Below are 23,220 nucleotides of genomic sequence, written 5' to 3'. Positions count from 1 at the left end.
TCTTAATTTCATTTTATATTTTAATTGTGAAAACAGAGCGACTTTATTTGCCTGTATTTTAAAATGTTATAGCTAGGAGATATATAGTTTAATATTTGAAACAGGCTTCACACAATGGTAGTCTGATTTTGCTTGCAGTGGATGGGGAGAGGAGGCTTGCACTGACTTCCAGTTTGGACAGCTTTCTCCTACTGTAAAATTGACAAAGAACTGCTTGTGATGTGGTTAAGCATATATTTGTAACAGCAGTTTTAAAGTCACTGTCATTTCTGAGCTTCCTATTCCATAGAAAAGATCTTTTGTAGGCTGGAATTTATGTGTATTGTTAGACTGAAGGCTTTTTGTTTCCTTTTTTTTCAGTTCTTAATCATATTTATTTTTCTAACTATGGAGAAAGTGTTGTTTCAAAGACTGGATTCCTTTATGAATGTAGAGGCTTCCCAATGACTATTTTTTAGGATTTTCTGTTTATAATTCAGATGATCTGCAAGCTTAATATCTATGTAAATAGATTTTTAAAAAAAAAAAAAAAAAAACAAACCAAAAAAAAACCCAAAAAAAAACCCAACACAAACATATAAGGAACAACATTATGCCCCAGATTTTCTAGTTTTCTATAATGGCATCAATCAATATATTTGAAAAGCGTGTGTATGTGGGATATTTATTTGTTGACTGATTTATTTGTAGTCTGGAAGAAATATACTAATTACTAGAATTTTTTCCTTATATAGAAGACAGTGTTGTAGTTCTGGCTTTTGGTGGTGATATTGATCTTTAGGATAAAGGGAGAAACTGACCTTCTTTATTGTGCATAAAGTGAAATGCTGCTTGGTATTAAGATTGGCCTTTAGTGTTTCTGCATTGACAGTATCCAGTATGAAGTGCAATACAGTGGATGTTTCTGTATTTTTCACGCTGTTTGGGATGTTGCAGAAGTCTGGGGGATTATCACCTGTTAGTGTTAATCCCCGTCAGAACTGCGCCTTTTCTAGAACTCTGTAGCTGTGATGATACAGTTCTTAAGCGTGTTTAATTTGTGGTACGAACTGCTGGGAACTGTTCTCAAACTTGTGATGTTAAGGCATGCATCTTGTTTATTAAACTGCAAGGGATTTCATACCCTAATCAGCTGCCAGGCTGATCACTACTGGCCAATCATAAGCCTTGTAATTAAGGAGTAAATTAAAACAATTTCTTACAAATTGTTGTCAGATTGCAGACCTACCGGATGCTGGACTTAATATGGCCTCTGGTTGCTTGTTATCTGTCTTGACTTATGGTATATTCAGTATGAATTATTTCTGGTTTAAATTTTACTTTGAGCACTTCAGCCAAGATCTTTGGAAAACTGTATAAATTTGACACCAGGAGATAACCTTCCTCTCTTTCCTTCCTTCTGCCATCACTGCCCTGCATTTTGGTTATCTTTTCCTTTTTACTTCTAGCAATTTCTGTTTGAAACTTCTAAAATAAAATGTCCTTTCTTCTAATTTGGTTCATTTTTGCTTGACATACACCTCTTTTTTTCCTTCCTAACAAAATAACAATCTAAACACTGTTTCTTAAGCCATTTGAAGTAGGTTAAGTATTAAGTATGCTTTACTTGGCAATATCCCTTTAACTGTTCAAAATCAGAGAAGTCTGACTAGTGTGTTGTCTGTTTTTTGTCAGTCCCAGGTATCATCTCTAAGTGTAACTTTTGGTTTGTTTTCAAATAATTTTTGTTGGTGTAATTCTGTTATGCAGTACATTGTAGTGTCTGCATTTCACCAGAATCAGTGTCTGAATTCCTTTTTAATTTATCCACCTTATCCCTTCCCCCTCCTTTTGTTTCTCTGAATTACTTTAAACAGATGCGCTCAGGTCAGCTTTCCCGAAAGCTGTGGGGATCAAGCAAACGGCTCAGCCAGATTTCATCAGGAGAGACTGAATATAACACTCAAGATTCCAAGTGATTGCTGCTTCTACCTTCGCTCATGGATTCCAGAAACATGTTTAATCTTTTGGTCACTTTAAATCTGTATCTCAACTTTCAGGGCTTGATTCTTAAGTCTGTTGAAGATGAACCTATGGTAGAGGTATAGTAATAAGCATATGTATTCATGCAAGTTAGTTTGCTTGCGTATTTTTCCTCAACTGTGTTGACTTGGTCACGGCAGAATCCCTCTCTAAATAGCTGCTAAAACTGCATTTCAGAAAAAAAGGAAAGAAGAAAAACAACAAACCAAACCCAAAACCCAAACTGCTTGCTCATTAAATTTAAGTAGCATTTGATTTAAAGCTGAATAGGGTCAGATGCTCCTTAATCACAAAGAAGATATTTGGCTTCGCTTTGAAAGCATTGTAGTTCCCCAACAGTAAATTAAAATTCTGGTGGCTGCAGTGGTCAGAATCAAAATTGGGATAGCTGACAGTTATGACCTTTTCAATATGTTTTTCAGCCCAATGAACAATATGTTGCAATTTGTTCTTGTAAATGGCTATGGCTATCTTCTTTTGTGTAGTTCCAGTTTTAGGCTGTTCTTCAAGGAACATCTGTGTTGCACTACTTGATTATCAGAAATTGTTTAGAGTACAGACATTAGTAACTTCAAAGGAGTTGAAGGTGGTGAAGGAGCTGAAGGAGGTAGGAAATACTTGCTGCTGAAAATTATTTATATTGTTAAGTAGGCTAAGACACACATCAAGAAATCCTATAATATATTTAATATCTTGAAGAAATACAGAGGAAGAATCAGTATCAATATTGGTCAATGATCAATCTGCTTCATGAGTAAGGCAACTCCTACAAACAAAAGATAATTTTCCACTGTAAAATCATTTACACAACATTGCAGCAGAATTTAATTAAATAGCACCTGTTTGTTTCTTGGCTGGGTGTTCACCAAACCAGGTGTTAGCCATATTTTTTTTTCCCCTGTAAAAACAAGCAGGGAAACAGATAATGTATCCATTTTCAAGATGTGTTTAAGACCTGGGAAAAGAAAATATCAGATCCTTACATGTTCTATATCCAACAAAATAGTTATGGATTATATGCTATATTTTGGAGAAGCCCTTACTGAATTTTTTTGGTTTAGTGATACGTGATGATAGAAGGGTGTGTGTTTTCCTATTGTTCTGACATTTTTATAATATTAATGGTTTAAATGATAAAGCCCATACTCTTAAGGCTGGTGCTGAGGGATAAATACTAATTTTTGGGTTGGTGTGTGAAGGTATGTGTGTGTGTATATATGTGTGTATGTTTGTGTATATATATGTATATACATGTATGTATGTCTATTAAAAGGAGAAAATACCATGGGCTGAGGGGAGTACAGATATAAGGCAGAGCTATAAGTGATTGTTAGCTAGTATGTTCCCTTTTGGCTACCCCTTTCTTCCCTCTACCATCACTTTTCATGTTATTTTTATTTATTTATGGAAATGAATGTGTGTTGTATCTCCTATAAATGTTATCAGATATTCCCTGTGGCTGGGGAGCTGTTGAACTACCTGAGGAATTCCATAATGTATAATCTCATTTCATTAACTTTTAGCACAATATTTATTAACTTTGTAGAAATAGTAATACCTCCTTACCCCACAAAAGGATGATCTTTACAGGTTCTGTTAGTCTCATTAAAACTGTTTTCTCCTCCTCAATTTCTTTACTGGAAAAAAAAAAATCCCTCTAATGACTGATTAGTGTGCTGTGTAAAGAAAGTTGCATTGCTTTTTCTTAACTTCTGTAAATGAAATAATAAATCAGACTAGTGAACAAGTGGGTCTATGCATAGTTGCAATATTCTAACTAATCACTGTGACAGACTGGATCATCGGGAAAGTTAGGAGAAAATAAGAATTATTTCCCTGAGTCACTGGACAAGGGAGCATTGAATTTCCAGAAGTAGAGCAGTGTTTTTCAGATTCCATGTATGTAGAAAAAAACCCAAACAAACAACAAAAAAACAACAACAAAAAAACCCCACCACAGCCCCTGTTTTCAAATAAGCCATAGAGGAGTGAAAAATACTATTTTTAATCAATTATCCATTAAGAATACCAAGGATACTCTGGAAGTATTAAGTCTGTATATGAGAATGTGAAGTATGTTTGTCCATTATGATTTCATGAAGAAGGGATTTCAGGGGAGCTCTTTTAAGAGTAGTTAGGAGAATTTCAGCTCAGAATGTGAGATTTTTCTGTGTTAGGGGAAGTTGAAAAAAATAACTCCTTTGGGACATTGAGTTGATGGTTTTTATAAATATGCATATATGTTCTATTTAAATGCATATGTGAGGTTAAGTGTTTACTTGCAGGGGAAGGGGGCAGCAAATTACGATGTTTGGGGCTAGCAGAATCAAGTGGAAAAATTGAGGAAACAGGTCTTCTGTAGCATTTGGTGAGAACATAGTTTTCTTTTTGTCACTTGCACAGAGGAGTTCACGTAAGGGTTTGAAAATGTCCTACTGTGGGTTAGGTAAGTTTATACAACAGTTGAAATAATGTTTTTAGTAGTTTAATAGTAAAGAATGCTGAATACACTGTGTCAGTTTAAGTAAAATATAATGTAGTTGCAATAATTGGGGATGAAAGAGTTTATGGTGAAGAGCTTTGACATTTGAATACCATCATTTCAGTACATCACAAGCATTAGGTGATCTTCACAAATACCTGGGACAGGTTTAAATGCATTCTTGGGCTCTCAAACTTGAGGTTAGTTTGTGCTCAGCATAAAGCATCAGGAGCAGAATGAGGAGGGGGACAGGTGAGCTCTGAGCTGCTTAATTGCTCTACACAGAATGGCAACATCTGTTGCCTTTTGGTCTCTTACCTGGTCCTAGAGGATGGGAGCTATTCACCATCACATGCTTAGCATTCTTGCTAAAGGCCCTCTGGAAAGACCCCCATATGTTTGAAGGTCTGCACTTTGCCTTTACCTAAAACCAGCTTTAAATAAAAGATACAGCTTGTAAGCTTGAGCATTAGCTGGTATGTTGTTTCTCTTGGTTTTAACTTATTCGTGTAAGTTTTTAAAAGTAGAAAATAATTTTTCTGATCAGCTGTTTAGGTTGGTTGAATTGTAGTCTCTTATGCAATGCACTGTGAATTAGTGAACTGACTTTCATAATTCTTTGATTTCCTCAAGTCAATAAAGCTTAGGATCACCTTTTGTTTTTCACATAGTATTGGTGAAATAAAATTTTCCTTTGTTTTTGAACTAAGATTTCTCTAAGTATAGGAAGTAAAGCTGTGAGATGAGAATTCTGATTAGGAATTCAGAATAAACAAGTCTTAAGTGACAATTGTTTCATAAAACTACATTTGTCAAGATCATCTTGGTGGTATCTTTTAATTTTTGGAACAACCCTAATGATATTTATCGAAGTTTAAGATATGTGTACCTTCGAAGCTGAGTAAGTAAGTATGAGTGTAAATTATATATATCTAAAAGAAACTGAAAACTGACTATCTTTTTATACCTGTATATAAATGAGATCAAGTAGTTAGCAGTATTGAGTACCTTCTCTGTAGCACAGTTTTGAACTTGCATACCAAAGGACAATATTTAGAAGACATCTCTCCTTTATTTCAAGTAAAATGTTAGATTTCTCTTTATCAATTTACTTATAATTACTGGTAGTATTTTTTAGTTGTCTTTTTATCTATAGTGAAGAATCTCATCTAGTCTGTGCAGTTTTTGTACTATATGAGCATTCAGAAAGTGAAATGTTTGCTGTTCAAGTTAGCATCTAACTTAGGTGAATTATTCTATATGAATATACTTGTTATCTAATACTCGCTCATAGGATATCTAGAAACCACAACTTCTATCATCCATGTACCGTACCAGCACAAAATAATAATCCCAATCTTAAACTAACTGCAGTTCTCCTAATGGTTAATATACATTGTGGAAATCAGGTTTTAGGAAGATTGTTTGATTTAAAAAGAAAAAAAAAAAACAACCAGTAACACCCCCCCATACACACATTACATTTGTTTTGCTGATCCTACAACATTGGTATAAACAAGCTTTTTTCCCCTGGTATCCCTTCGATCATGAATATTATCACAAAACAGGTTTATCAAAGTCTTTACAGGCTTTAAATAGTTTAGTCAATTGGCTGCTTTACAGGGATTCTCTTTGAAGTTGTACTTCTGTGTCCTTTAAATGAAGTGCAAAGAACAAAATTTCTGCACTGTAAAAATTCCGTATGGGACTGGTAACAGTCCGGCATCAGTCTGCTTTTAAGATAGTCCTGCAGGAATGATAAATTCATTTTTATTTGTAATGCACAATAATTAGGTAGGTCTTTTAACTCTTGCCTTAGTCAATAGGAGCTGTATACCTCACTTCCTTAGACCATGTCTCCCTCCTCCCTGTTTCCTGTGCAAGTCCTTCCCAATCTTAATGAACAAAATCATTAGAAAATACACGTCCATCAACACATGCTTCACACAGCTTTTACTGTGTATCTGTACTTAGTTGAAAATGTGTATCTATATATGGATGATGGTATGGTAAGGAGCTGTAGAGCTAGGGAGGGGAGTAGAGAGGGGGTCAGTCTCCTCCTGTTCCTACATTTGGGAGTCTATGTAGACACTTGCTCTGTGTTGTCACCTGAAGTCACTCCTTCCACTGTTAAAGGTACCTTGCTGGCTAGGTTAGATGCTGAGGCTAGGTGCTGTGAATATTTAATTTTTTTTTCTTTCAAAGAACAACCATCAAAAGCACATGTAAATGCATATCCTAATGGCAACCTAATGCCTGATCTAATGAATACTGTCAGATGAAAGCACTGCATAGTGTTATATTTAATTGGGTGGAAATTCAAGCATGTGCATTAGTGCTTTCTAGAATAGGCTTTTCATGCTTTTTGGTTTAAAAGCTATGTCAGTTTCAGCTGTAAACATGACACTTGTTAGTAGTCTCCTTCTGGGGAGAGTAACAGGTTTTGTGCAGTCATAGGTATGTGGGTTCATTGTATACCAATGTTAGACTCAACTGAAGTGTTTGGAAGATATCTTTCCTGCCATACCAAGTAGCCAAATTCTCCTTATTATTACTAATTGCCCTTGTTAGCACATACTTTTAAAGGAAGCAAGGGTTTTCTGAAAAGCTACTGCAGTTAAAAAAAAAAAAAAAGGTAAAATACTTTTGTCCCCTTCTTTGCTATTCTAGTCATCAGATGCCTGAATGCAGAAATGCCTCTGAGTGGCAGCATAGCATGCTTTGCACAGTTTGAGTCAAGTGCTGTTCATCTTACTGCAGTCTTGAACACCCCATACACGAGGAACTGCTTGTAGTGTTTAATCAAAGGTACCTTTTGTTTAGTTTTAATTCACCTTGCTGTCCATCTGTGGGAAAAAAATGGTGTGTCTTTCTTTTGGTTACTATTTACCCAAATGGCCCAGATAAAATAGGTGTTTCACTACTTTTCTTCAGGAGAGAGTTCCTCCAGTCATGTGGTCTTTCTATTTTCATCTACTGGACTTGGGAAATTTGGCAAGTATTTTCAGAGCTCAGGTCTGTGATTATACTCGGCACAGACACAATTTCATAGCACGTCTTCTGTCCCAGAAGCACATCAGTATAGATTATGCTTTAAAGTTGCCAAGGTGTTTTGAGATTGAAATATAAAACATCCAGCCATATATATCATATCATTCTAACTGAACTTAGAAGCTACTTGTTTATTTAGCTTCCTATCTAGTCAGTATTTTCCTCTTGAGGGAGCAATATTTTTTGCCTTGAAGTAACTTTTTAAATAAACTTAGTCTCACACCTGACATTACTGCTTTAGTCATACATAGCTGTGAGCTGTTGCTTAAAGAAAGCCATGAGGGGAAAAAAATTCAAGGAAAGCTTGCAATACATGTTCTGGCTCAACCCTTCACTATGCAGGAACAGCTTCATATAAGATTAGAGAAATGCTGCTTGTAAGACTTACCTCCCTTTGGTCAGTGTTTTAATGGAAGCTGTGATGCTACTCAGTTTGCTTGATGAATTTTTACTAAAGCTAATGAGGGAGTGGAAGCAAAGGCCTTACAGCAACAGTTAACCATATCTTCTGATAATTCTTACAGATTGTGCAATTATGTGATTACAAATGGGTTTTTAAATGCCAAAAAATGCCTTTTTTAAAGAGTTAAATGTTAGGTCTGAGGAGTGTTGGAAATACCTACTTTCAAAAATGACCCTTCAGGCACTGTAATGAACTTGCTGTCAGTCTTCTGTGCAATATCTTTTTCCCTTCTGGGTGCTTTAAGAGTATACTGTATGTCTTATTTTGTTTTGATTGGTATGTTTTAAGAGTGTGTATATTGGCTAATGATGGATTTTTTTTTCTGTACAGTATGGTGGAAGATGTTTTAAAATTTTGCACTTTTCTAGGATTTGCAAGTTTGTAATTTTTGCAAGTTGACAATTTTTAACATGCACACTTTTGTACATAATTAGCATTGTATATATTTAACATGAGTCTGAAGCAAATAAAAGTAATTGAATGCATAACTTCTTCCTTTATTAATAGCACAAAAATTAAACTAATAGTGTGGGGGTACACTGAATGAACAATTCTTTCATTTAGCAGGTAAAGCTAGGCAGCAGGAACAGCTGACCTGGTGTCTTGTCTTAATTGTGTTAAAGTAACTTTTATTTGGTGGGAAAGGAATCAAAGTGGATACATGAATGTACAGACCCTTTCAGAATAAGAATAGCTATGATCACTCAAGTATTGCAATAAAAATTGTCTTTTTGTTGGGAAGGGGAGATGTCTGAGACATAAATTAGGGTAGGGAAAAGAGCCCCCCAATGTATATTTATCTTTATTTATAAAGATAAGGTTCTCCACCCACCCTGTGAAGTATCTCTTCGCTTCCTCTTCATTGTCTTCCCATACAGTGAATTTTGCTGCAGAATATGCAAGGCTACAGATTCTGGAGATTACTGTCAATCAGGAGGAAACTGAAATCTGTTCCAGGCTCATGTTCAGTTGGTTTTTTACCCCTGTAAACAAGACAAACCATGCTGTGAGCTTTAACAGGAGCTAGGACTACTGTGCTTCCATCTGTTACTAGGGATAGAACAAGGCATCCTTATTCATAACAAGCAGAGTTTTGACTCCCTCCCTTGCCTGCATCATGGGACATACATATGAGATTTCTTAGTAATGTTCATATGACTGAAGATATGAGTTCCCTTGTTCTAGAGTTCAGTGCATTAGGGCCAGACTGGCATTCCCCTGGCCTTCAATAACAGAGCTGACTACTGGGGCTCTTTCTGTGAACGGTAACTAGTTCAGAAACATGAGCATCAATGGATGTAATTCTGTAGCACTTACTGGGTAAGTCAGACAGCCTTTAGAGTGCTGTCATACTGCCTGCTCCTTTGAAGCATAAAGCAATACTCATGTTTTCCCCAAAGAGAAACAGAAGCAAGGGTTTAAGTAACTTCTGACATGGGGGACAGGCAGCATGTGCCAGGAGTCTAACAGAAGTCTCCCTTCTTTTCTATCTGAAGGAGGATATCGATTCAAATGAAGCATTTACCTCAAAAACAGACGTGCTCCTGTCACTCCTTGCAAGGTGGCTTTGTCTCCTTCCACTAGCAACATTGCACCTTCCCGCAAGCCCTAATGTAGGTGGAACCAGTTAGCATTATTTTCAAGCTATCTGAAAGACTAGAATGCTTGTCACAAGCAGGCCAGTCTTAGTGCAGCTTGCCATGACTACAGACTAGACTTTCTTGCTCACCTATTTCTAACAAAAATGCCAAGACAAAATTGTCTTGTTTTAGAAGCTAGTTTTCTTGTTTATTTTATTTTTCACTTTTAAAGGAGAAACCATTAAGGAGAAAGGAAAGTTTGTTTTTTCCACAATTACTTCTGCCACTGCCATTCTTGGATCCAGTTTGAGCCAAGCAACAGCCAGCTGGGTTTGTTAGAGCACAAACTTTATACTCCAAGCTCAAGCATGAGGACAGGAAACACAGACATCCCACTTCCTCACACTAGCATGTAATTACAAACATGCTAGTGAATGAGCAAATTCAGAAACCTACAGAGATTAAAACAAAGTGTAAAGTTAAGAATATCTACAAAAAGATTAAGGGGAAGTATCTTACCGTCTGCATGCACACCACCCCCAACATACAACATATAACTGGTGACCAGTGACTGGAAAGATCAGAGCTGCCTGAAATAGCACCTGGCAACAGGATTCCGAGCATCTAATAGGCAGAATACATTTCATTTGTTCTAACCCATTTTCTGCAAATGAGCAAAATCCATGCCACAGCTCTGTACGGCTTGTCAGACAGGGGAACCCACACTGAAAACTAGCAAGAATGCATTTAAAATGTTTACCATGCTACAGCCATGAGCTTCCTGACTGGGAACTACTACTCACCAGAACTGGAGGGGTGTTTGGTTCTTCATGATATTGGCGAATTCTTTCCTCTCTTGTCTCCTGCAATAATGAGTGTAGATTTAGTTGCCCAGGCAGTAAGGTAGGACTTGGAGCTATCCAAGTAGCATGACACTTAGCAATTTCATAACATTAAACAAAGCAGGCCCTTCCCCTCAAGCAGAATAGAGTGGTAGGATTGACTTTGATATATATTTTACCCTTCATCACTGGCAGCAATTGCTGTAAGTTGATCAAACAGAACTTGCACAATCCCAACCCTGAAAAAGCCTTAAAACTAACTTCCACTCAATTCATCCAGTGGTGGGTTTTTTTTAAATGCTATTTCTATGTGCTCACTCTCAGAACAAGAGCACTGAGGAAGGTGGTGGAAGCAAATGCCTGAGATGCGACCTTCATGAAGGAGGATAGTAAATCTTGGATTTCCACTGATGAAATATTTGCTTGTTTGTCCTCACACAGGTATTACACTGAAGAATTTCCTTCTGTCAACAGCTCTGCCATGTTTCCTGAGGGTTTGCTGCTGAACTGAGCAACAGTAGTTAAAGAAATCAAACCAGAAGGATTTGTTAGTAAGGAAACAGGAACACAGCAGGGACTTGGTACAGCACAGAGCTTCCAGCCTCCTTGGAGAAATAGCACAAGTTATTTAAGACTGCCTGCTTATCTAGTGACAAGATGATTAAATGAGTACCTGAAACTTCATCTAAATTGTATGAAGCACACCCTGATCTTCTATCTCCTCATTGTCCCCTAATTCTTAATACTTTAACCATGAAAAAATTTTGATTACAAGGAAGAAAGTATTGTGCATGTTAAAAGATGCACTACAGAAACTGTTCCCTGAGGAAATTTTATTTAAGGATCAGCTCCTCTATACAGTGGAGTCTTTGTGCTTGATGGTTAAAGTGTTTTTCTTTCAGCTGTACTAGTACATGTGCTTGCTCAGTACTAGACATCACGGGGTGTGTGCTCTGCAAGGACACTAGTGCCTAGGTATTTTCTTACACAAGAAGATTGCATGCAATTTCAACATCTCCTTGTTCTGATGGTTTCTGCAGACCTTTAAGATATTTAAGCCTCTTAATGTATGTTTAAGTTAGGTCTTCTCAAGCAGCAAGCAAGACAGACTGTGGCAGGACTTTCCAGAAACACAGTGCGTTGCATCTTAACATTTCAAGATTATCTCTTCTCACCCCCCCAGTTCCATGCCAGGTATGAAGCAACACTATTTTAGATCTTGCAAAGCTTCTGTTTGTGAAAAACACTTTGTTCCACCTCAGTAATACTGTTGCCAACTCCTCTTCCCACTCAAAGAAAAGCTTTAGGAGGGAGTAAAATGTTACTGCCTCACTGGTGTTTCCAATTGCTCTAGGGAGCAGCTGTTAAGACATTCTATAGCTTTGTAAGGCCTCACAAATGCACACTATCATTACACCTCTGCACCCTGTGTTAGCTCTGGCATGCTTTACTTACACCCATGTGAGTGCTTTTAACATCTGGGTCCAGGTAGTGGGGGTTAATATTAAAAGGAATTAAACCTAGGGCCTGCAGAGAAGGTGGATAAACAATTGGCATGTCATTGGTCGTATTGATGCTGATGGTAGCAACATTAGTTCCTGCGCTTGATCCCATGTAAGGAATCCCATCCTGAAAGACAAAAGCAATGATTAGTATGCAGTATCACTGCTAGGAACTGCATTTTATAGCATCTTCTATTAATCTCAGAGACTCAGCAATCAGACCAGACTTTGTCCTTCCAGCTCACGTCACTGCTAATTTTACAGGTGAAAAGCGGAACAAGAATTCAGGTTCCTGAGATGGGCAACAGTTTGTGTATGTCATGGTTGTCAGAGAACTAGCTGTTGAATGTCCTGTACTCACAACTCTTGTGACTCCATCACAAGAGAGATCTTACAAGGTTGTCAGTGCATATATTGGACTTCACTATTAAGAGGAGAGACTTGTCTACATTGCAGTTACAGGAAATATCTGAACTACCTTTTAACTAGCTTCTGAAGACAGTAGACCATCTGAAGCTGAGTACAATGTTGCCACAGCATCAGTTTACCAGTACTGTGACCAGCCAGTTTAGCATTAGTTTAGGTATTACTACCATGTACATAGTACTATGTACGATGCTGTGCATGGAAGGATTCCACACAAACATGAAAGTATATGGATAATGCTGAACAATTTCTAAAAATAAGCTATCTTGAGAGAGCTAGTGCTAATATAACTAGTTACCTAGACTTCACTGGGACTCGAACATTTTCTGACTCTTCTGCCCACAAGCATTGAATTTCTGTACATTAAGACAGCCTAACTAACCTTTCTTCTTGGAAGCTAGCTTTTTCAAACATACTGTGCTTGCATAAATCTACCTGAAGTCATCTGCAGTTCCACATTGCTAGAGGAACACCTTGTTTCTGTTCTCCTCCATGGATAGCGTATCTTTGCTGTGTTTTATGAGATTCACCAGCCAGAATGGGGCTGCTGACCAGAAGGGCTAAATGGCAGTTATACCACTTAATTCCAGGTCAAGGATGTACCCAAGGTAATGACACCATTTTCAACGTCAACAGGACATTGTCTAAAAGGCAAGTATGGATCCAACTCTATCATCAGTTTATTAGCAGACAACCTGCACGTTGTCCACATTGTATCTTGTTAATAGATATAGATGTGTTCACCTCAAGCTGAAAAAAATGGGTTTCTGGACATAGATTAAATCCTGCACTGCTCTTCAGTGGTATTTTAAATTGAGGGGCTCACTTCTAAGGTACTGTGCAGTGTTGTGCATCCCAAGGTCTTGCAGTCCCACATCTGGGAAACTGCCCTAGAAAGACAGACTGCTGACCTTAGTCTTTTCAGGCTTCAATGACTAATGACAGCCTTATTTGGCCACAGATTTCAGTTCACCAGGTCGCATGAGATGGCTTAATATTTGAAGTATGTTAGAAACAAAGATGTAGAATCCACTTGGATTTGTGTGAACAAAAACTTATGCATGACATCCTGCCATTCAGACTTGGCTCGAGTCCTGTAGTTTTTACCTCAAGAACTCTCTTCCTGATTTCCTGTATCAGACTGTTGTCATAGAGAGCTTTCAGGAGACGGAATGTGTTCCCACCTCCTGCAGAAAGAGAGTCCAGTTTATTTAACATGCTTTCACTACCAGTATTAATTGAAGCCTTTACAAACTTGGCAGGCTCAGTGATTTCTATGCTCTATTCAGGGTAGTATCCTGCTTTGAGCAGCAATAAAACCAGAAGCTTCAGAAGAATGGTCATTGGGCAGGCCATGGGCTCATACCGAGTCCTCCTTGTAACACTGACGCTGGCTGTTTGACAGCAGACACTGTTCTAATACCCAGGAGCATGGTATTAGGACTATGCTCAGTTTGAGCACAGTAGCCCTGAATCTTCTTAGACTTGATAAAGCGATGATATAGCCGTGATGATCATGTTTTTGACACTGAAGTACTGTTCAAGGAAAAATTTGGAACTTACTGGAGATGAAGTTCCATTAATAGATCTCACCTACTTCCCTCCCCACCACTAAATTTAGGGTCTTACTGTTCCCAATTAAAGTACTGTTTTCTGTAGTTTCTAATAATTACTAGGCCCAACTTTATCACTGTTGTGTCTACGGTGCCAGTGCTGAGCAGGACTAATCCAGTGCCCTGTATAAACCCTCACAGGGAGCAAGAAGTAAAACTTACCGATAAATATTGCTTCAGATTTCCTTACAGCCTCCACTGGATCACAAGATTCATGAATGCTGTCCAGTTCGTAACCTTAAATGAAAAAGTATTTACCTTGGCCACCTCAGTTTGGTGGAAGAATGTGGTATGTTCAAACCCTGCCTGTCCCCTGCCCTGATCCCACGCCAGATGTCTTGCCAGACAACCAGGGAAATTTCAGAGAAAACTACAACACAGAACAGAGTACATGTCCTACCTTAGTGCAGGGCTTTTGCATCCAGCTGTACCAAAGGAAATGTTTGCTTTATGGATATACATGCTCACTGTCTAAGAGCAGGGCATTTCACTCAGCAGGTACAGGCTGAGGCACAAAGTCCTGCTGAGCATTACTGGCTAACCAGAAAGCAAGAGATGCAAAAAAGCTGTCAGTCTTCAACTTGGCTGTGAGCCTGAAGAAGATGTGCTGGCATTGGTCTAGCATTACTAGTGCAAATATCCGATCTGAGTACTTTTTCTGTAATGGTTAAAATGTCTGGCTTTGACAGATGCGCCTTGCTGGGGTTCACTGAGTACAGAAAGTGCCAGGAGAGCCAGAAGAACGTGGACATTTGATAGCACCAATCTTTCTGTAAGACAAGGAGCAAAGTGTGCTGCCCTGGGAAGTAAGTACTGATTATTACTGCAGTAACAGGTCCAAGGTTATCCTGAACAGTGACAGATACTAGGTGGAGGTACTGCTGTAGGCTGCTCTGGAAAGATCTTTGCTCGAAGTAAAGCTCAGTTCCTGCTCATCATGGAAATATCTGGCTGCCTGAAGTGCACCATAGTAATGGTCTTCACCTAACTGTTGAAAGAACGCAGAGGGAGCCCAGCCATCATTTAATGCACAAAGGCTCAACTTTATTAGTACTCACACTTCTTTTATATCCACAATAATTAGTTCATACATATTGCAAAAAGCAAGCTCCTTATAGGTTGCTAAGGTTAGATACATTGGTTGCTAAGGTTAAATACCAATCTCTCCCCTTATGATTTCTGCAAGGCCTTCTACATAGTCCTGCTTCTGTTCTTTGTTCTTCTTTGATACTTTTCGGTATTCTCCCATCACGTCGCCGTTGTCAGCAGTTCCTCGGTGCTGTGCCCTTTCTCACGTAGCCAGTTGTTAGCAAACTGCTCCACATCTCCCCCGTTTTCTTTTTGCACTTGTGCTAAAAATATTGCAGAGGCAGTCTTCTGCAGGGCCCTTTGCAGAAGATTGACAATACATGGCAACATCAAAAGCACAGTCATAATTACCAAGATCATGACCCCCACAGACTTGATCAGAGATATTAACCATCCTGAAAGTCCCCAACCTTTAAACATCCTTGTTAACCAATCTAATCCATCATCTTCTGTTAAATGTTTGACACCATCCTTTAGCTGCTGTATGCTTTTGAAAATAGATTCTGAGTGGTCAGACAAATTCATGCAACACATTCCTTCAAAATCTTCACATCCATGTCCTTGCGCTAAGAGCAAAAAATCAATAGCTGCTCTGTTCTGTAAAGTAGCATGTCTAACACTATCAACATCAGTTAAAAGACCACTTAAAGCTAAAGAAGTAGCATTAGTCTGTTTGCTAAGCCAACATCCCAACTTATTCAAAGTAGTTAAGGCATTTGCAACACCAACTCCTGGTGCCAATATGGAGGCTGTTATGATTTGGCCTGGATTCCAGAATTCAATGTTATCTCGACAAGAACTTTCAAACCGATGAACGGTCCTCGGGACTCGCTTATGTTTTCGAGTCATATTCAGAATCATTGACACATTTGGTGTTAATAACGTGAGACGTCCGAGGCTACACGGGCCTCCATTCAGTTTAGATGGGACGCCTCCCCAGGCACGATCTCCACAGATTAGAAACACACCAGGAGGTAATGCAAGAGGAACAGCAAAAGATCGTGAGATGTTAGTCGAAGTATAATTGCACCAAGCAGTTGAATTATGATAAGCAGCATTAGTTGCATTCACATTTTGCCCTCTCCGTGTGGTGTTATAGGAGTAATTAAAAAACACACAAGCATCCATTATAACAGAGCCTAGCAACTCTAGCTCTTGAGGTTCTTGCGTAACCTGTGGAAGGTGACTGTATACACCATCCCAATTATCTGTACAATTTTTTGGAGAGTTGCAAAGAGAGAAAATCTGAAGGGTTTGTGGGATTGGCCATGTGTCTACTGGCACTCCCACCAAACAGGTGGAGAATGGATTTTCCGGATTCGTAGTAGAAAGGCACAAGGTTTCTTGATGTGTCATGTTTGCCAAAGTTACCCAGACATTTTGTTTAGGTTGTGAAACCATCCAGCCTTCAGCTTGATATATTGTCCAAAACAGGCCAATCACGCTGGATAGGATCTTAATGAAGGTTGCCATCTGTGGAGACACAAATAAATTCCTAATCCTGATTAATCAATTGTTCTTTGTATTTCCATCTTTTATTGCTACATAACGCCTTTTCATCTGTCCCCACCTACGGGGAGCAATCTGTATCCACGTAGGAATAGCACTATGTATGAAACACTCAGTCTGTAAACATGCAGATTTTGATTCCTGTTCTAACCATTGCTTATGGTGCTGCAGCCACCAAACAGCCGCTGCCAGGGATAACGACTCTCGATTTTCCCACAAACCGAAACATTCTTGAATTGGCTGTCCTGCAAACCTTGCTAATGCCCTCTGTGGGTTGTCATTAATCCATGTGTTACGACAGTTAATACATCTTAACCCAAAATATAGCTGTGATTGGTGTATCCAATATCTTTTTTCACATCCTCCACAAAACACCTTTACCCACGCTTGATGATCTGGATTGTTGCAGTTTAAACAATTTTGCCCACTTCTTATTACATTCCCATTTAACCACTCAATAATTCTCCATACATCTGACAATGTTGCCCAGTAAAGTGAATGTCCGAGTAGACCCTCAAGTTGGGTCAAAACGGGCTGGATCTTCAGCCGCTGTCGATGAGCTTGTCTCTCCTCTGGTGTCATTGGGAGGTGCGGCAGGTTTCGCCCATCTCGCTGGAACCCATACGGTGCCTGTTGGTGTAGAAACACAAAGATATCCCCTTCCCCATATTACTACTTTAGCTGGTCCTTTCCACAATCCATCTTTTGGATCCTTATAATTTACCCATATCTCTTTCCTTCCCTCACTTACTTTTGCCTTCTCATAATGTAACATAGCTGGTGGTTGTTCTGCGTCTCCAAATATACACAAGTGATTCATTACAAATAATGTTTTTGCTAATCTTTCCTGTACATCCTGTATTTCCTGATATTTTGCTACATAACGTTTCAAGGTACCATTTGCTCTCTCAACTATGGCCTGTCCTGTGGGAGAATGCGGTATCCCTGTTACATGCTTCACTCCCCACTTGCTTAAAAATCTTTGCACTCGACTTCCGACATATGCTGGTCCATTGTCTGACTTTATAGTATTCGGGACTCCCATTATTGCAAAACAACATGTTAAGTGTCTGATTACCTGTGTGGCCTTTTCTCCACTCTGCGCAGAGGCCCATATATATTTGCTATAAGTATCTATAGTAACATGTACATATTTAAGTCTACCAAAACTTTGTATGTGAGTCACATCCATTTGCCATACTTCATTAGATTTCGTCCCTCTAGGATTGACTCCTATTCCAATACCTACCCCTTTATTGTGAAAACTACAAACAGGGCATGTTTTTACTATGGCCGTTGCTTCCGCCATTGTGATGCCAAATTGTGTTTTTAGCCCTTTTGCATTCTGATGGAATATGTCATGTGCTTCTTTTGCCAATTTGTCTTTCGGCATGGGAACATGTATAACAGTGGATACCAGTTTGTCCGCTCGAGCATTACCTTCCCCAAGTCCTATATCCCATTTATGACTCCTAACATGAATTACAGCATACGGTTGTTCCCTTATTTTTATGGCCCTCTGTAATTGTAAGAACAACTCATAGAGACGCTTATTTTGTACTTCCCTGACTTCTGCATCTTCTATCCTTGCTACTATTCCCGCTACATACATAGAATCAGTTACAATATTCAATGGTTCATTAAACTTAACCATCGCCCAAACTACTGCCAACAGTTCCAAAGTTTGTAGTGTGTCTTGTGCTGTGGCTTTTAATATCTCGTGTTTCCATGTATTATCTTCCTGCCACGTTATAGCTGCTGTCTGAGATTTCTTTCCTGCATCTGTATAAACTGTGATGGCATTCGGAATCGGCGCCTGTTGTCTTTTTGGCTGTTCAATCCAATGTAATTGTCCTAACCATCTCAAAGGTTCCATAGATAATTGATCAGTTGACAACATCATTGGCCCATTTAACATGGCTTCCTGCAATGCTGTGCTATTTGCCAGGTACCACTGCATGGTTTCCTTCTGCATTGGACAGTATATGAATTGAGGTTCTCTTCCACTTATTTGAATAACTCGCACACGACCTTTCTTTACTAAATTTGCTAATGCCTCAATTTTTTGAAGTAGAGATTTTGATTGTTGTAATGCTGGCGTGATCCATTCTAGCACCCATGTCTCCCCCGTTTTCTTTTTAGACTGCGTAATAGCTCCGAGCAAATGCTGTGAACCCATCCACACAAGTATGTCCAGGGGGAGCTCAGCGTCTCTCCGACGCACTTGTCCAGAAGTAATACGATCCATAATTTGTTGTAGCACTCGCTTCTGGTCTGCTGATAAAGACACTACCTGTGCAGGATCATTTCCTTTTAACAGTGGTCGTAATTGTTGTAAAAGCTCGTTTGGGATGCCCACTATAGGTTTTAGCCATTGTAAATCTCCTAATAGCTTTTGAGCATCATGCAGTGTTGAAATTTCAGGATTAATTGTCAATTTTTGTGGTGCTACTATTTGTTTCGTCAAAGACAATCCCAAATATTTCCATGGAGCTGTTTTTTGTATCTTTTCTGGTGCAATTACCAATCTTTGCTTTGCAAGGGTGTTTACAATTTCTTTTATCTGTGCTTCTGTAAATGGTTCTTTTTGTGCAAATAATATATCATCCATATAGTGATAAATTATAACATTAGTCCATTTTTGACGTAATGGCTGTAAGGCTGCATCTACAAAAATCTGACATAAAGTTGGACTATTTCTCATTCCTTGCGGTAAAACTGTCCATTCAAACCGTTGATCTGGCCCTTCTCTATTTATTGCCGGTAAAGTGAAAGCAAATCGGCGCATGTCCTTTTCATGAAGCGGAATCGTAAAGAAACAATCTTTTAAGTCCACAATCAATATAGGCCATTCATAAGGTAACATAGCTGGATTCGGCATACCTGGTTGTAAAGCCCCCATTGGTTCCATTTGTTTGTTTACTTCTCTAAGGTCATGCAAAAGTCGATATTTGCCTGATTTCTTCTTTATGACAAATATCGGAGTATTCCAAGGACTAGTAGATAATCTTAAATGTCTTTGCTGATATTGTTCTTGTACTAGCAAGTGTGCTTGTTCAAGACTTTCCCTTTTTAGTGGCCACTGCTTTACCCATATTGGATCGTCAGATGTCCAAGTTATAGGGATCGGGAAAGTCCAAGCAATGGCCATTAGGATAAATGGTGATCGTTTGTCAAAACTATTCCCATTTGTGCTAACACATCTCTTCCAATTAAGCAATTTATCCCTGGAGGTAATTGCACTACAGCAAGCACCGCTGTGACTGTTTGTCCTTCAATTGTTAATTGCAGGGGCGGCGTTCGATTAGCTAAAGTTAAACCACCCACGCCAGTGATGGTAGTGGTATGCTCTTGTAATGGCCAGCCTTGTGGCCAAGAAGAAGGCGACAGTATGCTGGAATCTGCGCCTGTGTCTAACAACCCTTCCACAGTTATTGCGTTACCTTGAAATGACAGGTGAACAGTCTTCCTAGGTCTCGTACTCAGATCCAGTGTTAGCAGGGTCAGGCTTCCTGTGGATCCGAAGCCTTTATTTCCGCGACTCTCCTCAGTTATTGGTCGTATTGTTTGAGTCACTTGTGGCAGAGGCACCAGCTGTGCAATCCGTTGTCCCTTTGCAATCTTTACTGGTGGATTCAGTGTATATACCATAATATAGATTTCACCTTCATAATCTGCATCGATAACTCCCGGTAAAACAAATAGTCCACATTGTGATGCCGATGATCTTCCTAATAATAAAGCTCCCATGGCTCTCCCATTAATGATGATAGGTCCTCTTACATTCGTAGATATTGTTTGAGGATTATTTGTTAACAGAATAACATCTACTGCTGCTGCCAGGTCCAACCCGAGACTTCCCCGGGTGGCGGGTTGAAGGACTGCGCTGCGGCTGCAACTTTTGTCGTCGCGCGGCGGCCGGCGAACGCGCTCCGTGTGGAGTTTCCCGACCGTCTGCAGCAAGCCACCTCATTATGGGAGTTGGATCGGCAAGTTTGACACCATACATTTCTGGCTGTACAACTCTTTCGTACATGTCCTGGAGCTCCGCATCGGTAACACCGCGGCTGCCCCTTTTTAGGTGTTTGCACTTTAACTGCTGTTGCTGCTGAAGTCTGGAGAGGCGCAAGGGCTGCCATAACCTGACTTTGAGTAGCCTGAGCCTGTTCTTTCATTCCTTCCCCTAATTTCTTTATTGCCTCTACAAGAAAAGCCTGAGGTCCAGTAGGTATTGAGGACGCTTTTTCAAGTGCCTCCTCTACAGTCCAATTTGCCCTTAATGTATTCAATAAACTCTTTGTAGCAGGATTGCCATTTTGTGAAATACACTGTTTTAAGAGAGCACCCTGCATGTAGAGAGGTACTCTTGCTCTTTCAATTGCATTTACCAACTTATCTACAAAACTGCCCAAAGTCTCTTCTCTCCCTTGTTTAATCCCCATATACATTGGAACTCCGCCTGGCTCTTTCACTTGTTCTATAGCTTCTCTCACTAACCTCATTGCCTCTCTCACTTTATCCGGACCGAGCAATGCTTGAGCTTCTACTCTAGCATAAGGTCCTAACCCCATTAATTCATCCATTGTAACCCCTTGTAATGGATCTCCTGCTTGCCGCTGTACCGCTATCGATTCTAACACTCTCGCTTGCCAATGCGCATTAAACAACAACCACTGACTAGGAGAGAAAATTAACTTTGCTATACCCCGACAATCTGCAGGCAAAAGAAGTTGAGTGCTCCAGAGATAATCTAACATTTGACGAGTCGGTTCACCAGTAACACCATAAGAACTCACTGTAGAGCGCAATTGTGATAAAAGCTTCCAATCTAATGCCGTAACAGTAGCATTTAGTCCACCAGCTGGGTTCGGCTGAAACTGAACTGGAAAAGCCATTGCTGTCGCCATCTGAGTCATCTCCTCATCCCCTTTTTCTAGCCCCTCTCGTGCCAATGCATTCCAAGCCCGACACCTTTCTTTAGCGATCTCTATCCCCAGCCCATCTTCTGAGCCAGGAGTAGAATTCTCGCTTTCCGGCGTCACAGTGTGGCTGGACGCGTCAGGGCTACTCAGGGCAGAAGCGAGGGGAGCGGTAGGGAGAACTCGTTCTGAGCTTTCCTGTCCCGTCTCTTCGGAACGTAAAGGTGGTAAAACAAGCTCACGAAACGCAGGCGGTAATGGCCACTTAGTTTCCTCCTCCCCATATCTGGTGTTTTTCTCTTTTGCCGCAATTGCGCCCTGTGCAGCTCTTTTTTCAGCCTGATACCTGAGCAATTCATTATGAACCACCCTCCATAACTTTCCCAACTTTTTTGCTGTCTTATCATCATTCAATGTTAATTCCCATAACTTATCTCCAAATTTTCTCCATTCCGATAACTCATGAACTGTATGTGGATTAATAAAACAACCTTGCTCTACCCCATAAGCTAAAAGCCCCTGAAGATCCTTTTTTACATCTATTCCCTCAACCCGGCGTTGTGCCAGCCAGGATGCAAATAAATCATATGCTGCTTGCCTGTCCATACCTTAATTTTTCCGTTGCAGCCTTTCCAGGTCTCGGCAGCACGTATCAGCAGGGCTCACCTCTTATGACACCCTGGGCGCGGGCCTTTTTAGTCGCCTTTCGCCGTCCTCGCTGCTTAAGGACCTGAACAACCTTCTCTGGTCTTTATCCTTCGTGGTGCCTTATACGTCCTTTGGCACGTATCACGTCGGGGTCACCATTTGTTGAAAGAACGCAGAGGGAGCCCAGCCATCATTTAATGCACAAAGGCTCAACTTTATTAGTACTCACACTTCTTTTATATCCACAATAATTAGTTCATACATATTGCAAAAAGCAAGCTCCTTATAGGTTGCTAAGGTTAGATACATTGGTTGCTAAGGTTAAATACCAATCTCTCCCCTTATGATTTCTGCAAGGCCTTCTACATAGTCCTGCTTCTGTTCTTTGTTCTTCTTTGATACTTTTCGGTATTCTCCCATCACGTCGCCGTTGTCAGCAGTTCCTCGGTGCTGTGCCCTTTCTCACGTAGCCAGTTGTTAGCAAACTGCTCCACACCTAACAACAGTGAGCAGAGGTTTAAGAGGTGTGGGAAGAAATGTTCCCCCATGTGATTAAGGAGGATAAAAAGATGCCACTTAGTATTCAGGAATAAAAACTTCCTCCCTGAAGTGGTTAGAAGCGTTTGCAACACTATTTCTTCCGGAGGCCTCTAAAGCATCTACTTCTAGGTACAAGTTAGCGAACAGCTTCTTGCTGCTCTCACGGCCCTGGCTGGCCCGAAGGTACCAGTGTGTGGCGGAGCCCACCCCTCTGCGCGCCGCCTGCGCCACTCCCCGCCCTTCGCACCCCAGGAACGCGGAGTTCGCAGGTTGCTCGCCCAGAGGCGGTCGCCGCCTCGCCCCCGCTCTCAGCCGCGGCTGGCGGGTGCCCCCCCCGCCCCGCAAAGGCGACGCTTCGGCAGCAGCTGCCCCGGAGACTCGGCGCCCGGGGCGGGCCAGCTTTACCCAAGCTTTCGAACTTCTCCCTGGCGGTCCGGGCGTAGGCATCTCGGTCGTGCAGGGCGTAGGGCACGAACAGCACCCGCTTCACCCTCCTGGGAGGAGAGAGGGGAGAGCGCGCTTAGAGCCGCGCAG

The 23,220-nt window shown here is 40.3% G+C and overlaps 2 protein-coding genes across 13 annotated transcripts in view; one reads left to right on the top strand and one right to left on the bottom strand.

Moving 5' to 3' along the window:
• The window catches only part of NBEAL1 (neurobeachin like 1), a 91,478-nt gene extending 82,972 nt beyond the window's left edge, over nt 1-8,506 (top strand). For all 11 annotated transcript variants that reach the window (XM_074873022.1, XM_074873021.1, XM_074873023.1 and 8 more), the window contains one exon: nt 1,857-8,506. In XM_074873022.1, coding sequence (XP_074729123.1) covers nt 1,857-1,958 — 102 coding nt within the window. In that variant the 3' untranslated portion in view covers nt 1,959-8,506. The remainder of the gene's footprint in view (nt 1-1,856) is intronic.
• The window catches only part of LOC141945218 (alpha-aspartyl dipeptidase-like), a 20,731-nt gene continuing 207 nt past the window's right edge, over nt 2,697-23,220 (bottom strand). Inside the window, exons 2-9 of one of the 2 annotated variants that reach the window (XR_012629449.1) lie at nt 23,092-23,180; nt 14,144-14,218; nt 13,476-13,555; nt 11,896-12,069; nt 10,402-10,461; nt 9,544-9,626; nt 8,851-9,001; nt 2,697-2,788 (exon numbers count right to left, since the gene is read on the bottom strand). Coding sequence is in view for 1 of the 2 variants with exons in the window: in XM_074873032.1 (XP_074729133.1) it covers nt 8,923-9,001; nt 9,544-9,626; nt 10,402-10,461; nt 11,896-12,069; nt 13,476-13,555; nt 14,144-14,218; nt 23,092-23,180 (640 nt within the window). In the remaining variant the exon portion in view is untranslated. Of the gene's footprint in view, nt 2,789-8,494; nt 9,002-9,543; nt 9,627-10,401; nt 10,462-11,895; nt 12,070-13,475; nt 13,556-14,143; nt 14,219-23,091; nt 23,181-23,220 lie in introns of those variants that run through there. The other variant, XM_074873032.1, reaches the window with a different exon arrangement.

Source organism: Strix uralensis, chromosome 6 (assembly GCF_047716275.1).
Source record: "Strix uralensis isolate ZFMK-TIS-50842 chromosome 6, bStrUra1, whole genome shotgun sequence".
Classification (NCBI taxonomy): domain Eukaryota; kingdom Metazoa; phylum Chordata; class Aves; order Strigiformes; family Strigidae; genus Strix; species Strix uralensis.
This window is presented reverse-complemented; position numbering and strand designations above follow the sequence as displayed.